This window comes from Notolepis coatsorum, assembly GCF_963971535.1.
Source record: "Notolepis coatsorum genome assembly, chromosome: 19".
NCBI classification, from domain to species: Eukaryota; Metazoa; Chordata; class Actinopteri; order Aulopiformes; family Paralepididae; genus Notolepis; species Notolepis coatsorum.
The window spans coordinates 21,064,383-21,084,382 of NC_140183.1; the positions used below are offsets into that span (position 1 = coordinate 21,064,383).

Genomic DNA, 20,000 nt, shown 5'->3' on the forward strand with positions numbered 1-20,000 from the left:
ACACAATACAACACAACCCAACACAACATAATACAACACAATATACAACCCAACACAACACAATACAACACAACACAACTCAACCCAACCCAACCCAACACAACACAATACAACACAACACAACTCAACCCAACACAACACAACACAATACAACACAACACAAGTTACACAACACAACACAACACAACCCAACACAACACAATACAACACAACTCAACACAACTCAACCCAACACAACACAACACAACACAACTCAACACAACCCAACACAATACAACACAACGAAACACAACCCAACTGAATACAACACAACAAAACAAAACACAACACAACTCAACACGACACAACACAACTCAACTCAACACAAGAGCAATACAACACAACTCAACACAAGAGCAACACAACAGCAGCACTACAAGCCCAGGTCACATAAACACAAGATCATCCCCAAGTCCACAGGTTCCAGTAACGGAACGTAGACCAATCGCAGTCACTCTTATTGTCTGGGACCAAATACGGCCACGCCCCATTCCCAGTAAAAAATGCATCATTAGCATAATGTTTGTTGTCTAAAGGGAAACAAAATGGTACAATTTAAGATTTTAAATGTTATCCGCATATATAGGACAAATAAAACATCGTTAATTTGTAAGAAACCTCAATGAAAACGGCGCAGGGTAAGTAATATTCGTTATTGTTATGAAAATGTGATAGAATCCTATAAAAATGTGGACGCATTTGGTCACCGTGACGTTACTCATTACTAATTGGAAATCAATGCTGCACATAATATTTGTAGTTTACAAATACTGTATTTCACAGAAGCTAACAGTTATTCCCTTACTGTTTTCAGTTTTCAGAAATACTGTCCAAGAAATTATATGCATTTTGACTGACTGAATCCTGAAAATCCAGACTTTGGAAACCAAAAACATCCACACAGTATTGCCAATTACAATCCAGGGTGTGATCTTGTAAAACCTATATCTTTGTATAATGTAAACTACTGACGGGTCGGTCTCAGTCAACCAGCACCTGCTAAAGGGTCTGACACTCAGCTGGTTAGTGTGGCCGCCTGTGGATCCTATGGTCCTATGGTTATTATTACATTATAAATATATATTAGGGCTGTCCCCGACTAAGGATTTGGATGGTCGACTATGATTGGCCAAAATTTGCCGTTAGTCGACTATTGGTCGCAACATTTAAAAAAAAATATATATATATAATATTATTATTATTATTATTATTATTATTATTTTAATTTTTAATTTTTTTATCATTCCATTTTGGCTGTGGGGGGCGCTTAACACTTTAAGGACCAGCCACGTATATATACGTGTTTCGGTGCCATGCGTTGTGGACCAGAGGCACGTATATAGCCATGGCAAGTTGTTATTGTTTTATTCCATATTAATAACCGGATCAAGATCCCTGATCGACTCTGCAGATCTACCCGCCTCTGTGGAATCGGCAACATGCAATACCGGCCAGATCCTCTTAGGGGCGCCATCGCTCCACTGCAGTATCATTGTGGGCGAATGGATTTTTAATTTTTTTACCCTCCAACGGAGTATCATATTACTCTGATCACAAACCGACAGCATGCACCGTGTATCACGTTTCAAAGCGGAGATTTCACCATGGAATAAGGGGATTTATCATCAACCTAATGGACATATCGATCTACCAGATGCAGATCGATAACGGGGAAATGCTGCCGGGTATCACACAGGCTGACGGTAAGACATTTATCACCTAATTTATAGCCGGATCGGAGCTTGTTGTGCAACGCAAGCAATCGATCTGTGAATGTGGCTACTTACACAGACACTCTATTGGTAATCAATAATACTAATCGACGTCCCCCGCCGCCCCCCTTTCATCCTGGGATAGTCCGGATCATAAGCAGTTTATGTTATTTCATTAGCATATATACAACGGAAATGCCGTTGAATATAACGTTAGTAGCCTTTAGCTCTATAACTAGCTTTCCAGAAAATAGATGATACGAAATCTGCGATAAAGCTTATATTCACGGCGCTATAAAATGACAACCTACCGCTGGATTCTTTTTCTTTAAGCCATTCTGAAGGGACGGTTTATGCACTCAATTGACAATGAGAATGGACAGATAGTAGGGGTGCACCGATGTATCGGTCGGGTATCGGTATCGGCCGATAAGTGCCTTGTTGACTGCAATCGATAAGCTTGAATGTGCCGATGGCAGTAGCCGATAAATATCCATCAATTTGTGTCGCGTCAAAAGGCAAAACAAATTTCAGTCGCGTCGCGACCTGCACAACGCCTCCCCTGGCCCACACACACGAGCTACTGCATCAAAGTTACTACTTATGATTAACAAATGCATTCGTTTTGTGGCATTAACGTTATATAGTTAGTGTTACACGTTCAATAACATCAGCATATTATTTACCCGAACGTAGCAACTTCATACTAGCTCAGTTCCTTCCGTTGCTCATAGAGCCCTGAGTTTTACCCATTCTGCAATCTGTTAATAAAGTTTTCAATCAGACACATGTATAGAAAGGCTTTGTTTTATTATAACATTCGTTGCAGTAAAATCATTATGCCTCATTTAGTCATCCTGCGGAACTAAAAGCTAAACGTCGGCCGCGCATTTAACATTGTTGTTGTTGTAGAAAACCTCTCGTCAAAATCAATGGCGGACAAAAGCGGAAGTAAAAAATGTATATGCGCTTGCCGATTGGTGGTAACAGCAGAGGCGGGTGCAAGCGGTGTGTGACGTAATTGGCAGAATCGACTGTCAATCAAAATTTCATTGGTTGAGAGCTCTGGTTGAGACAATAGTAACCAGCTGCAGCCCGGTAGACCATACTGGGATAACTAATAACTAGCTGCAGCCCGGCAGACCATACTGGGAGAGATAGTGCTATTTCTTGATGTTTCCTTTTTTTAAGTAGTAAAGAGGCCTATGTTCATATCGGTGAGCACAATTTGTAACACAAATATACAGTAGTTTCAAGAAAATTTAAAATAAAAATTACATTTTTTTTTTAAAATTACAAAAAAAAATTAAATAAAATAAAAAAAATTTGCCACAAATATCGGTATCGGTATCGGCCGATTGTGTTAGTTGAACAATCGGTATCGGTATCGGTGGCAAATTTTCATATCGGTGCATCCCTAACAGATAGCAACACTATAAAGTATAGATATAGCTGTTAGAAAACCCACATGTTTGTTTACATTCCCCGGTCCTCTAGCCACTAATTAGACTAAGCCCATCGGTCGTCAAAGTGTTAATGTCTGAAGGAGTCGACTGAAGGCTTCTTGTCCTCTGCAAAAGCATGCAATTGGTCCACTGATGGATACATCTTGATATTTGTCTAGTCTAGTGTGTTCATTAGATGGGTGAAATCCTCTTTCAGTGCCTCTGTGCCTGTTTTCGTAGGCAGCTAGCCTCTGGTATGCGTGCCATTAGCGTTAGCCACGCTTCTAGGCCTCTTTTCTTTTGGAAAGAATGATACAAAATTAAAAAATGTAAATTATTATTATATAAAAAAAAATAAAAAATATTCGACTAAGAGGTTGGCAGTCGACTACGGCTCCTTTCGACCGATTAGTCGACTAATCAACTAATAGGGGTCAGCCCTAATATATATATATAATCATAATCATAATGATCATTGCCTGCCTGTTGTGTTGAATATTTGAGTTAAATTAAGTTGTAAAAGAATCCAAACCGGGGTCAGGCCATGTGAGCGGATCGGAGCGTGAGCGGCGCGGGGCGCGGAGCGGGCGAATTTGACGTGAGCGAGGAGTGGGTTTTAAAATGAGTCGGCGCGACGTCCCGAGCGAGAGTTCTCCTCCGCTCCAATCCACTCCAGGCCGCTCACAGTGGTTTAACACTGTTGATGTAATATATACATGCAGTACAATGCCAAAGCAACAGATGGCGATGTACAAACATGAAGGCCATTTTCAACCAATGAGAAGGGTTCAGGCTTCGTCACTGTAGAGACGCCCACCATAGATATCTATGACGCCCACACTCACTCCTGGTAGAAAAAGTATCGACGCCATTGTTGTTGACGTTAGCTTACATGCTAACGTTAATGGCAGCGACCATAGCATTGTGGCTCGGCTAGCCTATCATCGCTTAATAGAGCTAGTTTATGGATAAACAACGTTATTTAACATTGCAGAATGGCTACAATTACAATGCGGCTCAATACAAACAATTGTTAAGGGGCCCAGGGGGTGTAGACTGTTGTAGTTTGAGCTCATTTACACCATGCTCCAAAAAAGAAAAAGAAAAACTGCCGAGCGATCTGGCGCGGGGAGCGGGGAGCGCTCGATTCAAGGTGAGTGGGGAGCGAGCGGAGAGCGACTTGGGGGCGGGGTCAACATGAGCGATTAGCGGAGCGGACCAAGCTTTAAAGAGCGAAGAGCGGATTTCTCGGCCGCGCCGATCCGCTCACGTGGCCTGACCGGGGTACAGACACATGTTGGCTCTACTAAGTTAGATGCTGTTTCACAGTGTTCCCTCCTCTACCTGCACTACAGCCGCTCTCAGAGTGTGAGCAGGGGGCGCTGTTCCCTCCTCTACCTGCACTACAGCCGCTCTCAGAGTGTGAGCAGGGGGCGCTGTTGTTCCCTCCTCTACCTGCACTACAGCCGCTCTCAGAGTGTGAGCAGGGGGCGCTGTTGTTCCCTCCTCTACCTGCACTACAGCCGCTCTCAGAGTGTGAGCAGGGGCTGCTGTTCCCTCCTCTACCTGCACTACAGCCGCTCTCAGAGTGTGAGCAGGGGGCGCTGTTGTTCCCTCATCTACCTGCACTACAGCCGCTCTCAGAGTGTGAGCAGGGGGCGCTGTTCCCTCCTCTACCTGCACTACAGCCGCTCTCAGAGTGTGAGCAGGGGGCGCTGTTCCCTCCTCTACCTGCACTACAGCCGCTCTCAGAGTGTGAGCAGGGGGCGCTGTTCCCTCCTCTACCTGCACTACAGCCGCTCTCAGAGTGTGAGCAGGGGGCGCTGTTCCCTCCTCTACCTGCACTACAGCCGCTCTCAGAGTGTGAGCAGGGGGCGCTGTTCCCTCCTCTACCTGCACTACAGCCGCTCTCAGAGTGTGAGCAGGGGGCGCTGTTCCCTCCTCTACCTATGAACGTGCGGCACACTTCATAGGTTTCGTTTCGCGGTAAATCATTCGCGTTTTTTTATTTTTATTTTTTTTACAGTACCGAAATGTGGCACCGGCGGATCTCACGTGAATCGGCACTCGGTAGAACCGACGTGATTCGGTCGGTAGTACCCTTAAATGTACCTGACGCGGTACCCATCCCCACCGTTCTCCATAATACCTTGTGTGAGCAGGGGATGCTGTACTCCTGACAACGGTCGTTGATCCAGGTGTTCTCCCAGACGCTGCGCTGGTTCTGCTCGTAGACGTAGCAGGCGATCAGCGTGACCAGCGGCACCAGGTAGAGGCCGCTGAACACGCCGATGCGGATCATGAACTTCTTCAGCTTCTCCTGGTTGCGCTCGTCGTGCTGGATCACCTGCCGCACGTGGTTGAGCGACACGATGCCCGCCAGGAGGAGGGACAGGCCGGCCACCACGCCCACGCACAGCGGCGCCAGGACGAAGTAGCGCAGGGCGTCCAGGTCGTACAGCCCCACGAAGCACACGCCGCTGATGTTGTCCCCCTCCACCTTGTTCAGAGCCAGCAGCATCACGGTCAGCGCGCCGGGGAGGCCCCAGGCCACCGAGTGGAACCACACCTGCCAGATAGAACCATAATAATGATATTAACTTATATATTTCAAGAAACCCAAGGTCGCTTTACAGGCAACCAAAAAGGCACATACGGAATAAACTAAATAAATGGTAATAACAATAGATGACAGGAAGACGACTAGAGGCTATAACCCTTCGTGAAACTTTGCCTAGAGGTCGCCGTTTGATGGGATTACAGATTAGAATATAAAAGTGATCAGTGCGGTCAGGTGGCGTAGCGGAGATTGCGTTCGTCACCAACACCGGAGACGCTGGATTCGCCTGTTAGAATCCAGCTCACAGCTCCGGCGTTGTCACCAGCTTGGCTGGCCGTTCACACTAATACAATGGACCTATCTCAAACCCTGCCCTCTTTTCTTGATCCTCCAATCACAACTGTCGCTTACCTCGGACAAACTTTCTGTTGTGATTGGAGGATCAAGAAAAGAGGGCAGGGTTTGAGATAGGTCTATTGGCTGTATTAGAGGGTGAGAAAGCTGGCGGGGTGGGTCCGGGTCGTTGTAAACAGCGACTCCTACAGTTCGGTCGGGGCGCCTGCTCAGCACGGATAGGATCTAAGGGGGGTAGTGTGATCCTTCCACACGTTACACCCTCTCAGTGAGAGTCCGCGCTGCCAGGTGAAAAGAAGCGGTTGATTGGCTAGACGTGTGTCGGAGGAAGCATGTGATAGCCTCCACTCTCCCAGACCGACTGTGGGGGGTAAGTGCGCAGCGACCAGGAATAATAATAATAATATAAAAGTGATCTTTCTTTATTGTATCAGAAACTTTATGAATGTTATCTTTCAAAGGAGACCAGGCTCATGCATGTGCTATAAGTATAAAGTATAAAGATACGCTTTTCAAAGAAAGTATGCAGTCCCTCAAGTTCAAGTTTAAAAAACAAAACAAAACCATGATCTTTACCGCCTTCTTCTCGATGGCCTCACAGCTCCACTTGGGCCCCGCCGCCAGGAACCAGGTGATGGTGAGGATGACCCACCAGACCATGCCGGCGGTGGAGAAGAAGTACAGCAGCATGAAGAGCAGCGTGCAGCCTTTACTCTGGGAGCCCAGCACCACGATGTCCACCGCCGCGCCGTGGGACGCCTCGCTGCACGCCGCCCTGTTCCCCAGCAGGAAGCCCAGGAAGTAGATGAGCGACACCACGCTGTAGCACACGGCGTAGAAGATGATGGGCCGCTCCGGGTAGCGGAAGCGCTTGACGTCGATGAGGAAGGTGAGGAAGGTGAAGAGGGTGGCGCCCAGGCAGATGATGGAACACACGCCGATGAAGCTCTTGGCGAAGTCGATCTCGTGGGGCTTGAAGTACATGTTGGAGCAGGGGGGCGCGCAGTCCTGAGCCCCCAGGAACGTGGAGCCCTGGCTGGGCTTGGTCTTCAGCTGCAGCGGGCACCAGAAGCCCAGGTCCCTCTTGGCCGACGGGGAGCTCTTGGCGGTGGTGGGAGGGAGGGCGGAGCCGTCCGGAGAGCTGCACGCGTCCAATCTGTAGAGTCAAACAAAACACAAACCATAAGAGTCACGTTCAGAAGCATCGTGGCGACAGCCGGAACGTATCCAAACTAGGGCTGTCTTAAATACTTCGAAGCTTCGTTCGATGGCACGAGCTTCGAACATATAAAAAAAAATCGAAGTTTAAAAATAAAAAATAAAATAACAATGTTTGCCTCCAAAATCTTGCGGCTCCATTCCAATGAAACGAAAGTAAGCAGCGCCTCGACTCCACCTCTCTACAACAAGCACGTGGAGATTATCTGTGTTGAAAACAACAAGGACATGTGCAGCAGACATGTCGACGAAGAAGTCATCAGGCGTGTGGTTACACTTTAAAATATGCAAAGACAATGCCCAAAAAGCAGAGTGCCAGAAGAAAATGGCATATCACAACTCTACAACAACTTTGTCAAATCACCTAAAAAACGTAAGTATCGTTGTACACGACGGCGACGCCACACAAAACATTAATAAGGCTATGCCTATGCTGCTATGACTAATGTGTTACCTAGTTGGCTAATTTAATTGTAATCATCTGCTTTTATAGGTGCATTGTCTGATATAATTATAAATTATAAATTAAATATAATATAATTGTTTGCTTGATAGATGAAGGTTGCAACATAATTATGTAATGTCATGTCGTTGGCTGTGAGAGCAGCCCCACTGCACACAGGCAGCGCAGCCGAGTGAAACCTTGTTGGCTGCGTCACAGTCACGAAAGGGGCTACTTAATTAATTAATCCAATCCACTTTATTTATAAAGCACATTTAAAAACAACAAAGTTTACCAAAGTGCTGTACAAGTCCCACAACATAACATACATTTTTTTTAATTATAATTAATATATATATATATTTTTTTTTGAAGCTTCGAATTAAAATCGAAGCTCGGCCCCGAAGCTTCGATTGCCAAAAAAAGCTTCAAAGGTCAGCCCTAATCCAAACCACTTGAAAGCGGCATTAATAATAACAGCGGCTCCGAGCAGAACTCCAGTACTAATCAAGAGCTCATTTAGCTGGAGTGGATTGTTTGCACCTTTTGCTTGGTACCCGTCACCAGGGCTGAGTGGTGTGTATAATATATATAATAAAATAAATAAAATATAATATAATATATCACAAGCTGTTGCTGCTTTGACCGGTTTAACATTATTTAACCCTTTCACTACCACACTACAGAAGGTTAACCTTTCACTACCACACTACAGAATGTTAACCCTTCACTACCACACTACAGAATGTTAACCCTTTCACTACCACACTACAGAAGGTTAACCCTTCACTACCACACTACAGAAGGTTAACCCTTTCACTACCACACTACAGAAGGTTAACCCTTCACTACCACACTACAGAAGGTTAACCCTTTCACTACCACACTACAGAAGGTTAACCTTTCACTACCACACTACAGAATGTTAACCCTTTCACTACCACACTACAGAAGGTTAACCTTTCACTACCACACTACAGAAGGTTAACCCTTCACTACCACACTACAGAAGGTTAACCCTTTCACTACCACACTACAGAAGGTTAACATTTCACTACCACACTACAGAATGTTAACCCTTTCATTGACAAAGGGTTAACGCTTTCACTACCACACTACAGAATGTTAACCCTTTCACTAACACACTACATAAGGTTAACCCTTTCACTACCACTACAGAAGGTTAACCTTTCACTACCACACTACAGAAGGTTAACTGCCTGTAGTGTGGTAGTGAAAGGGTTAACCCCAATATGATTTCCTCTGTGACGTAATGTTGTCTGACGTCATCTTTTAAAACATACATCGTGGTGCAGCATTCTTGATGATCTACTATCATCCAGCTATGATTGAACATTCAACTATTTCTAATACTGCTGCATTGTGAAACTAAATGATAATGTTGTATTTCTGTTAGATCACCACTGTTGTTACAACATTGAAGAAAACAAGTCGATTCCAATGGCTAAATATGAAACACAAGTCATTTAGTGTAGCTAGCGATGTCTCCTTCATGTCTGACAATAAGAAACAAATGGTTCTTCATATGTTGCTGCCACCAGTTACCGCCAAGTATGCTTGTCTCGACAGTTCTGAGATGCTGACGTGCAAAAGCACAAACAAATTATGTTTGGTTTAGACTTACCAGCAATCTAATCTAAGGAAATACCATGTTCCTGCAGAGCGTTTATCAGTAAAGTACAAGAGTGAACCAGACTTCAGCCCCCCCCCACACACACTTAGAATAGAAATACAATCATAACAATTAACAAGCATATCGGTTAAAACTGTTACAGGTAATGGACTGTTATTAAGTGGAAACCTGAAGTGTCCCAGAGGTATAAAAGTATTACGTTTCAGGTCACTTTGCAAGAGATTCCATGAGTCTGCTGCAGTAAAACGCAGTAAAAGCAGTAAAAGCAGTCTTTCCCAGATCAGTCCTGGCATGAGGTACCTGAAGAACCAGCCAGTAACTGGAGCCAGTTAAAATGGACCATGGTTCCAGTGTAACATAGATCTAATATATGATGGTAATTTTCCGACCAGGGCTTTATATATATATACAGATACCATGGCTTTGTAGATATACAGATACCATGGCTTTATATAATACAGATACCATGGCTTTGTAGATATACAGGGCTTTATATACTGTATATACAGATACCATGGCTTTGTAGATATACAGATACCATGGCTTTGTAGATATACAGGGCTTTATATACTGTATATACAGATACCATGGCTTTGTAGATATACAGATACCATGGCTTTGTAGATATACAGATACCATGGCTTTGTAGATATACAGATACCATGGCTTTGTAGATATACAGATACCCGTGATTATTGCATCTCTCAGTCAGAGAAGACCAACCGACCTTATCATAGAGGATACAGTGGTGAATATTGTTGCTATTGTATGACCGGTAATAAACCCCAGGGCTGAGTGGTTAACATTACATTACACAACATTAACATTCCACAATAAGCTTTTTATAAGCTAGCCTAGCTTTGCACAAATAAATGGAAGTGGATACGGATCAGCTAGCCTAGCTTAAAGCACCAGGAAAGGTGGAAAGGCCAGCAGCCAGGCTAGCTGATCCGTACCAGCTTCCTTTAATGTGTGCTAAGCCAGGTGAGCTTGCAGCCGGATAGCTTTCTACTGAACGCATGAACAAGAGGAAGCTGGTATCTATCTTCTTGTCTGACTCTGGAGAAGATGGCGAGCCCCGTCGTCGTCCCATAATGTTGGCGTGTTCCTTTACTCTCTTTGAACCTCCTCTACTTTCCTCCAGTCACGTGTCACCAAGGAGAGCGGAGCAGCCGGTCCTACCTGTCACACTGAAGCTCGGGGGGCCAGGTCACGCCGAAGGTGGCGACGTCCTTCCTGCAGTCCGAGCGCACGGCCTCGCACTGCTCCCGGCACGGACGGATCACCCTGTTCTCCTCCGTGCACGCCGGGACGAAGGCCTGGCAGAGGAAGTGATGTACGTCTGGAGAACAGCGCAGGTTGGCCAGAGGCATAAAGGGCTGGAGGGTGGGGGGGGGGGGGGGGAGAAGAGAGACATTGTTAGCTGTATATGTTACAAGCTCAGACCTATCTTGAAGGGTTTTGATTAACAGCAAATATTATGATCCCATTTTGGTTTCCGTTTTTCAGTATTTAGTTACAAAAAGAAAATGTATTCAAGGTGAAACCAAAAAACAGGAATCAATTCCGTTCAATTAAGGGTCGATTATGACTCTTAACACCAGTTGGGGGTTGATTCTAGCTGGAGCACCTGATCTTAAATGAACACACCAACATTATGGGAAATGCCAGAGTCAGACAACAAGATAGACACCAATTTCCTCTCGTTCATGCGTTCAGTAGAAAGCTATCCGGCTGCAAGCTAGCCTAGCTTAGCGCAAATGAATGGAAGCGGATACGGACCACTAGCCTAGCTTAGGTGTTTTTGGCCAACAGCTAGGCTAGCTAGTCCGTATCTGTATGCATCAGTGTTAGATATATGGCTGCTTATTTTGTTCTTTTTCTTCATTATATACTTTTCATATGTTATTCTCCTCTCCTTTGCTTTCTTGTACTTAAAAAAGAAAATAAATCTTGTTATTGGCTCTGGTTGCTGTGTTTTGAACATGACATCTATCCGTGTCTATCTTCCATTTTTTCGCAATAGTGTTTGCCTTATGTCTCTGATCTTGTTTTGAGTTTATTTTCTAGACCATGTTTACATGTATTTCGTTCATATATGATTATGGACATTGATGGGATGGGAGTGGAACTTTGTACAAGCCCTTTGGACTTCGTTCCCTCCTAGCACTGTTTTTTTTTAATAATGTGCTAAATAAATAAACTAAACTAAACTATCCGCTTCCATTCATTTGTGTAAAGCTAGGCTAGCTTGCAGCCAGATTGCTTTCTACTGAACACACAGAGAGGAAATCAAATCAAAAACAGTAAGCGCATTCACTGTGTTGTGTGCTTTGGATTAAAAAAAACAAAATACCACATGCTATTATTTCAAATGCATGCAGTTGTGCATTAGGGCAGAAAGACCACGGCGGGGGTCAGGAGGCGTTGGGCTTCAGGCCTAGAGACTGCATGTTGTTGTTGTTATTGTTGTTGTTATTGTTGTTGTTTTATGTTGGCATAGCAACAATATTACAATACAGTTGTAATATCCTGCACACATGAGTAGGTGGAAAAAAGAGAGAGATCCCAAAAGTAAGTAAAGAACATACTGGAAGCCAAGGAGCCGTAGTGCTCTAGTCTACAACACCACACAAAGCCACCCTTTCACAGGCAGACTCACATACCATTTCAACAGATTTGTGGAAGACTGGGGGGCTTGGGGGGGGGGGGGGGGGGGGGGTGGCATGGGCACCAGGAAATGACTCCATGGCTCTTTGGAAACATACAGTGACAGGAGGCTGGAATGTACAGAGCTGTTGACAGGGTTCCACTGTACAGACCGTGACATGTGTTACTGTAATATCCACAAGATTACTGTGGATTACACTGTGGTGAACATCACAGACCACACAGGCGGGGTGAGACCAGATTCATGTACGGTCCAGGATCTTTCTTTTGATACCTAAGTAGGGATGGGTATCGTTAGGATTTTATCGATACTACTACTCTTATCGATACTGCTTAACGGTTCGGTACTTTATCGATACTCTTATCGGTTCTTTTTGGTTCTTTTTTTGCAAGAAAAAAAGACAATTAATTAAGAACAGAATCAACATTGCTTTATTATTTATAAATACAACTTTATAAATAAGTATTATAAATAAATATAATTTCTTCAGCAACAGCAATGTTCTTTTATATAACTTTATAAATAAATATAATAAATTAATATAATTTCTTCAGCAACAGCAGCAACAATGTTTTAAATGTGTCTGACTCTGAATTATAGACTTTTTATAATAAACAACAAATGCAAAAGGCTAACAGAACTGTGACACTCGTTCACCCTATCCTCTGTCATCCTTCCTCTAGCTGCTAGGGTGAAAGGACTTTGGGTGGTGGAGGGAGGTAGAGGGAAGGATGTGTGGTGGCCCTGGGCTCACTGGCCTGGGACACATTGGTGGCTGACGCCTCAGCTTGACGATCTATAAAAAGTTTAGATTGTAGTATTTGTAGCTAAACAATTGTTTTGTTTATTAGCCTATTTGTAATAATTCGTTATTAGCCTAGGCAACTCCGTATCTTGGCTTACGGTTACGGCTGCAGTGGATGCAGATGGAACACTGCGCGCAAGGCAGTCGAATACGCGCATTTCTGCACACTAATATCATGTTTTGCCAACAGATGTTTTGATAAATTGATTTGCTCGTATTGCCACCCTTACTGGCAAATGTTTTGTTGCACTTGTGGCAACGTGCATTGTCGGCATTGACCCTTGTAAAGTATATCCATACTTTAGAACGCTTCGCTCTATCCGCCATGATCACGACTCAGTGCATGCAGAGCTGCTGTCTGTGTGCAGAGCGCTATAGCACGGGGCGTCGGGGACACTTTCATTAAGGAGTACCCGTATGTAGGACCCGTATGTCTATGTGTAGCACTAGCGAGCGACTCGCGAGGAGTGTGTGTAATAATTGACTCGCTGGCTGCGGCTCGCTTCTCGTGCAGAGACAGAGAGAGGATCGTTCGCAACTTTTAAATAATAATAATAATAATAATAATTTCTCTAGAGTATCGATAGCAGTACCGAGGACGTCAGAGCTTATAAATACTCCGGTATTTTCTAATATAGTACCGGTTCCCGTTTAAAACCGGGGTCCGGGGGGCATCCCTATACCTAAGCACTGCTTTTATTCTGTCACTTTTTCTCCAATTTTTCTATTTTTCTCCCATCCCAATTTCGTATCGTGCAATTCTACCCTCCCCTGTCTCGAACGTTGTTAGGCCATGCCTCCCACTGGTCGGCTGCAATGTGGACGAAGCCTGGCATCACGTGTCCCCTCCGGTACTCGTCGCATCTTTTCACATGCACAGCGCGATCTCTCAGCATCGGGGGTCTGCATTTGGAGGGCACGCCGCCCCCGTCGCTTCCTGATTCTGCTGTGCAGGCGCACCAACCGACCTGTAGGAGTCGCTGTCCACAACGTCCGATCCCCACCCATCAGCTTCCCACCCCCTAATACTGCCAATTGTATTAGTATGAATGACCAGCCAAGCTGATAGCAATGCGGAGAGCTGGGCTCGAACCCAGCGTCTCCTGCATTGGTGGTGAGCGCCTTGCCCACTGCACCACCTAGCCGCCCCTTTATTCTGTCATTTCTATGCTGATTTTATGTTTCCATTTATGTCAATTGTACTGCTGTGACGCACTTTGGGCTGCAATTTTTGTATGATAGATGTATTATTATTATTATTATTATTATTATTATTATTATTATTATTATTATTATTATTATTATTATTATTATTATTATTATTATTATTATTATTATTATTATTATTGTTATTATCATTAGTATTATTATTATTATCAAGCCACATCATCTCTCCTAAAATCTCTCCTGCTTCACTCCGACTGAGACACAAAAGCGAGTTGTCAAAACGAGGAGATTCTATCAGGATGAAATACCAACGTGGCACAAAGCAACAACACAAAGACTGATGTGATCCATTACTGTATACTGTACATGAGCAATTAAAAACCTGTAAGAACCTGTATCGACACATCACATTATCACACTGTCATGTTCACATTACAGACACTAACAACATAACGGGTGCCAGTCACTGCTGGTAACACTGTGAAAAACTACTACTACTAGGGGTGTGACGATTCACTCAGCTCACGGTGTGATACGATACACGATATTGGGTTCACAATCTCAATACGATTCGATAATATAACAATGTTTTTAACAAAACAGCTCTCCTATCTTTTAGTCGAAATACACAAAATATGCAAAACAATGTACTTGTTTAGTCTATAGCTCTATAGTTAAATTATTTATGAAATTGTAAACAATATGTGTTATAACTTATAGTATCATGTACACTGGGCATCATGTGCTCGCCGGTGTAAACAGGAAGCAGACTGCGGATCTTGAGAGACGTCAGTCAGGTTTTATAAAGTTCTATGATCAGGTCACACCTGTCCTGACCTGAACACAGAGCGAACGTGAACCAGCCTACTGCAAACTAGCCTACTGAAAACTAGCCTACTGAAAACTAGCCTACTGCAAACTAGCCTACTGCAAACTAGCCTACTGGAAACTAGGCTACTGCAAACTAGCCTACTGGAAACTAGGCTACTGCAAACTAGCCTACTGCAAACTAGCCTACTGCAAACTAGCCTACTGGAAACTAGGCTACTGCAAACTAGCCTACTGGAAACTAGGCTACTGCAAACTAGCCTACTGCAAACTAGCCTACTGCAAACTAGCCTACTGGAAACTAGGCTACTGCAAACTAGCCTACTGCAAACTAGCCTACTGCAAACTAGCCTACTGAAAACTAGCCTACTGCAAACTAACCTACTGGAAACTAGCCTACTGGAAACTAGCCTACTGGAAACTAGCCTACTGGAAACTAGCCTACTGAAAACTAGCCTACTGCAAACTAACCTACTGGAAACTAGCCTACTGGAAACTAGCCTACTGGAAACTAGCCTACTGCAAACTAGCCTACTGCAAACTAGCCTACTGGAAACTAGCCTACTGCAAACTAGCCTACTGCAAACTAGCCTACTGGAAACTAGCCTACTGGAAACTAGCCTACTGAAAACTAGCCTACTGAAAACTAGCCTACTGCAAACTGCGCTGTAAGAGCCAATGAGGGACTAATTTATTAAGTCAAGTCAAGTGCTAATGATAATAATTTAGTTACGTAAAAATGATTAAAACTGCTAATGGTAATTTCATTATAATTCATGAGGTTTAAAATAGTCTAAAATGCATAATTTAGTAGTGTATAAATGATAATAAAAAAAAACGTTTCTAGGCTTTAAATTCTATGCTATGACATCACTGTAGCTGTGGTTTGATTTAACCTTGTCAGTTCAGAGTCAGATATTGTTGGAAGCTACACAGTTTTTTGAGCGTGCTTTGAACATGTCATTTATTTACAAGTAAACTTTTTTTTTTTATCCACTTTTTCTCCCACTTTTCTATATTTTCTCCCATCCCAATTTCGTATCATCCAATTCAACCCTCCCCTGTCACGAACGCTGTTTCTTGCCTCCCACAAGCCGGCTGCAATGTGGACTAAGTCATACATAGCACAAGTCCCCTCCGGTACTTGAGGTAACAGCAGTCGCATCTTTTCACCTGCGCAGCTCGATCTCTCAGTGGTGAGGAGTAACGCGTGGGAGGCTCACGCTGCCCCCGACACTTCCTGATTCTACTGCGCAGGCGCACCAACCGACCTGTAGGAGTCGCTTTCCACAACGCCTGATCCCCACCCTTCAGTTTCCCTCCCCGTAATACGGCCAATGTGTATTACTGTGGACGACCAGCTAAACTGAAAGCAAATGTGGAGCGCTGGGCTCGAACAGGCGAGCCCAGCGTCTCCAGATTTTGTGGTGCGCCTTGCCCACTACGCCACGTAGCCGCCCATTTACAAGTAAACATTTTAAAACAAAGGAAAGTCGTCTTGTCTCGTCACTCGCGTTGCAAGTGGTCCAGTTACTGTGAGGAACGAGACGTAGTGACACTACACTACTAGTAAAATGTAAAAAACACGGTTGTATTTGTTGAGCTTTTCAAACCAGAGTCCAAACCAGAGAGAAAACCCCTGTCGTTTAGAAGAATCAACAGGCTCACTGGTGATGGATTATCTGCCTAAAACCCTGGGAATAAACATTAACGTCACAAAGCAGAAAGAGGCTGCTGGCGGCTCCATGGCAGTTTTATGGGCTGTTTCGGACAAATGAACAGAAGGTGTTCACCCTTTTTATTGTCATTCTCTAGTAGAGTAGTGTTGATATGACGAGCATATCACTGTAAACTCCACAGCTAGTGGGCGTTTGTGCAGTGTGGTGAAAGGAGTACGGTCAATTATAAGTCCCATTGTTGTGGGCAGTGCATTATGTTTACTTGGCCCCATTGTCCGGTCAGAACAGGCGGCAACATGTTCTACTGGTGCGCTGCACATGTTGGTGTTGTTTTTTTCTTCTTTTTATTATCTACTTTTTCTCCCATTTTCTATTTTTCTCCCATCCCAATTTCGTATCGTCCAATTCTACCCTCCCCTGTCTCGAACGCTGTTAGGCCATGCCTCCGACAAGCCGGCTGCAATGTGGACTAAGCCTTACATCACGTGTCCCCTCCGGTACTCGAGGAAGCAGCCGTCGCATCTTTTCACTTCCTGTCGCTTCCTGATTCTGCTGCGCAGGCGCACCAACCGACCTGTAGGAGTCGCTGTCCACAACGTCCGATCTCCACCCATCAGCTTCCCACCCCCTAATACTGCCAATTGTATTAGTATGAACGACCAGCCAAGCTGATAGCAATGCGGAGAGCTGGGCTCGAACCCAGCGTCTCCTGCATTGGTGGTGAGCGCCTTGCCCACTGCACCACCTAGCTGCCCATGTTGGTGTTGTTTCTTATGTACTTTCAGCAGCAGCAGCAGCTAGGTGTTGTCTGTGGTTCAGTAGCAGCAGCAAGGTGTTGTCTGTGGTTCAGTAGCAGCAGCAGCTAGGTGTTGTCTGTGGTTCAGCAGCAGCAGCTAGGTGTTGTCTGTGGTTCAGTAGCAGCAGCAGCAGCTAGGTGTTGTCTGTGGTTCAGTAGCAGCAGCTAGGTGTTGTCTGTGGTTCAGCAGCAGCAGCAGCTAGGTGTTGTCTGTGGTTCAGTAGCAGCAGCAGCTAGGTGTTGTCTGTGGTTCAGTAGCAGCAGCAGCTAGGTGGTGTCTGTGGTTCAGTAGCAGCAGCAGCTACTGTTGTCTGTGGTTCAGTAGCAGCAGCAGCTAGGTGTTGTCTGTGGTTCAGTAGCAGCAGCAGCTAGGTGTTGTCTGTGGTTCAGTAGCAGCAGCTAGGTGTTGTCTGTGGTTCAGCAGCAGCAGCAGCTACTGTTGTCTGTGGTTCAGCAGCAGCAGCAGCTACTGTTGTCTGTGGTTCAGCAGCAGCAGCAGCTACTGTTGTCTGTGGTTCAGCAGCAGCAGCTACTGTTGTCTGTGGTTCAGTAGCAGCAGCAGCTAGGTGTTGTCTGTGGTTCAGTAGCAGCAGCAGCTAGGTGTTGTCTGTGGTTCAGTAGCAGCAGCAGCTAGGTGTTGTCTGTGGTTCAGTAGCAGCAGCTAGGTGTTGTCTGTGGTTCAGTAGCAGCAGCTAGGTGTTGTCTGTGGTTCAGTAGCAGCAGCTAGGTGTTGTCTGTGGTTCAGTAGCAGCAGCAGCTAGGTGTTGTCTGTGGTTCAGTAGCAGCAGCAGCTAGGTGTTGTCTGTGGTTCAGTAGCAGCAGCTAGGTGTTGTCTGTGGTTCAGCAGCAGCAGCAGCTAGGTGTTGTCTGTGGTTCAGTAGCAGCAGCAGCTAGGTGTTGTCTGTGGTTCAGTAGCAGCAGCAGCTAGGTGTTGTCTGTGGTTCAGTAGCAGCAGCTAGGTGTTGTCTGTGGTTCAGCAGCAGCAGCAGCTAGGTGTTGTCTGTGGTTCAGTAGCAGCAGCAGCTAGGTGTTGTCTGTGGTTCAGCAGCAGCAGCAGCTAGGTGTTGTCTGTGGTTCAGCAGCAGCAGCAGCCAGGTGTTGTCTGTGGTTCAGTAGTAGCAGCAGCTAGGTGTTGTCTGTGGTTCAGTAGCAGCAGCAGCTAGGTGTTGTCTGTGGTTCAGTAGCAGCAGCTAGGTGTTGTCTGTGCTCCAGTGTTCCAAGACTGTTGCGTTCTAAGACTTTGTTTCTCCCTCTGACCTGCCAGTCAGCACCCTCTCTGTGTTCCTGCACCTCTGTCCTGATATATCACAAATCAGTTTTTCGTCTCAACAACATTGTATTTCCAAAAACAATTATACCGCACATTTTCCAAGGACGGACACAGAAACACACAGAAACACACAGAAACACACACACACGTCATAGATACATGTGTAAATAGGTCTACTCTAGCCTATAGCTTCCCCCCTCCTAGGTTGAAACCCGTATTACTGACACAGTTTTGGACCGTGAGTCCTGTGCTTGCCGGCATGAAAGGCAGCTACACTACCGATCGAGCGAACGTTAAATCAAAAGCACGCACTTGACTTATCCGAAGGGTCCTATTTATGAGGAACGAGTTTAACCGACTTCTCCCACTCTGTTACACATGCATGTGTACCTATGCACACACACACACACACCTACAATCAACACAGGGCAAATCGAACAACCCCACTATTCAATGATTTCTTTTTCCGTCTTCCCAGACTGCAGGTTGGCAGCGGGCCCAGGTCTCCCAGGGCCCTGGGGTCGCTCCTTCTGACTACCAGCCCTTGTCTCTCTCCTGTGGAGGTCCATAACTGCATCTCAATGAGCTCCTCTCACTCAACAATCTGACTTGTATTTGCTTTACGGCAGCGCTACTGTAAAAAAGAAGACTGCATTCATTCCCGCGGCGCTACGGACCGGCGACCAGGAGCAGAAGTGAAATGTCCTTCTGAAACAGACACCCCTCCGAAAGAGGCTCAACCCTCTGCAGAGAGGTTTCGAACCAGAGGCCTTCAATGGTTCGGCTAAAGAGACTCTGAGAGAGAGAGTGGTTGTGTGCACTTTTAAGACTTTTTAGATTCACCTTTAGCCTCTTAACCTGCGCCCCCCAAAAGTGGCCTTTTTAGTTTTCATTTTTGAGGACTGCATACTTTCTTTGCAAACGAAAACAACATACTTTATACTTATAGCACATGCATGAGCCTGGTCTCGTTTGAAAGAGGACATTCTGAAGTTTCTGATTCCAGAAAGAAAATTTCATTTGAGTGCTAACGTAATAGAGTAACATAGGTCTGAACTTGAGTTGTAGAAAAACTTGTTACTCAAGTTTTTCTGTAGTAGTTAGTAGTCCAGAGGTAGTATTTCCCCAGAAGGTGGTATGGCTTACAAATCCATACGGACCCATAGCCTGAAGCATTATGTAGTACATGTCCATTTAATAAACATCCATTCAGAAATGAGTGATTAGGAGTGATTTTGGTAAACTGTGTACAAAGGAAAAACTGAGTTTTCTCATAGACTTCAATTCATTCGGCTGTTTTTCTCTTCCTGTTTTCGCTCGTTAGTTTTTCACCAGATCCCTGATTCATACATCCCCAGGT

The 20,000-nt window shown here is 44.9% G+C and overlaps 1 protein-coding gene across 1 annotated transcript in view; it reads right to left on the reverse strand.

The window, feature by feature from the left end:
• fzd6 (frizzled class receptor 6) overlaps window positions 1-20,000 on the reverse strand; it is a 34,460-nt gene that overhangs the window by 7,251 nt on the left and 7,209 nt on the right. The window contains exons 3-5 of the mRNA XM_084336997.1: window positions 10,607-10,803; window positions 6,687-7,266; window positions 5,346-5,765 (exon numbers count right to left, since the gene is read on the reverse strand). Coding sequence (XP_084193123.1) covers window positions 5,346-5,765; window positions 6,687-7,266; window positions 10,607-10,803 — 1,197 coding nt within the window. The remainder of the gene's footprint in view (window positions 1-5,345; window positions 5,766-6,686; window positions 7,267-10,606; window positions 10,804-20,000) is intronic.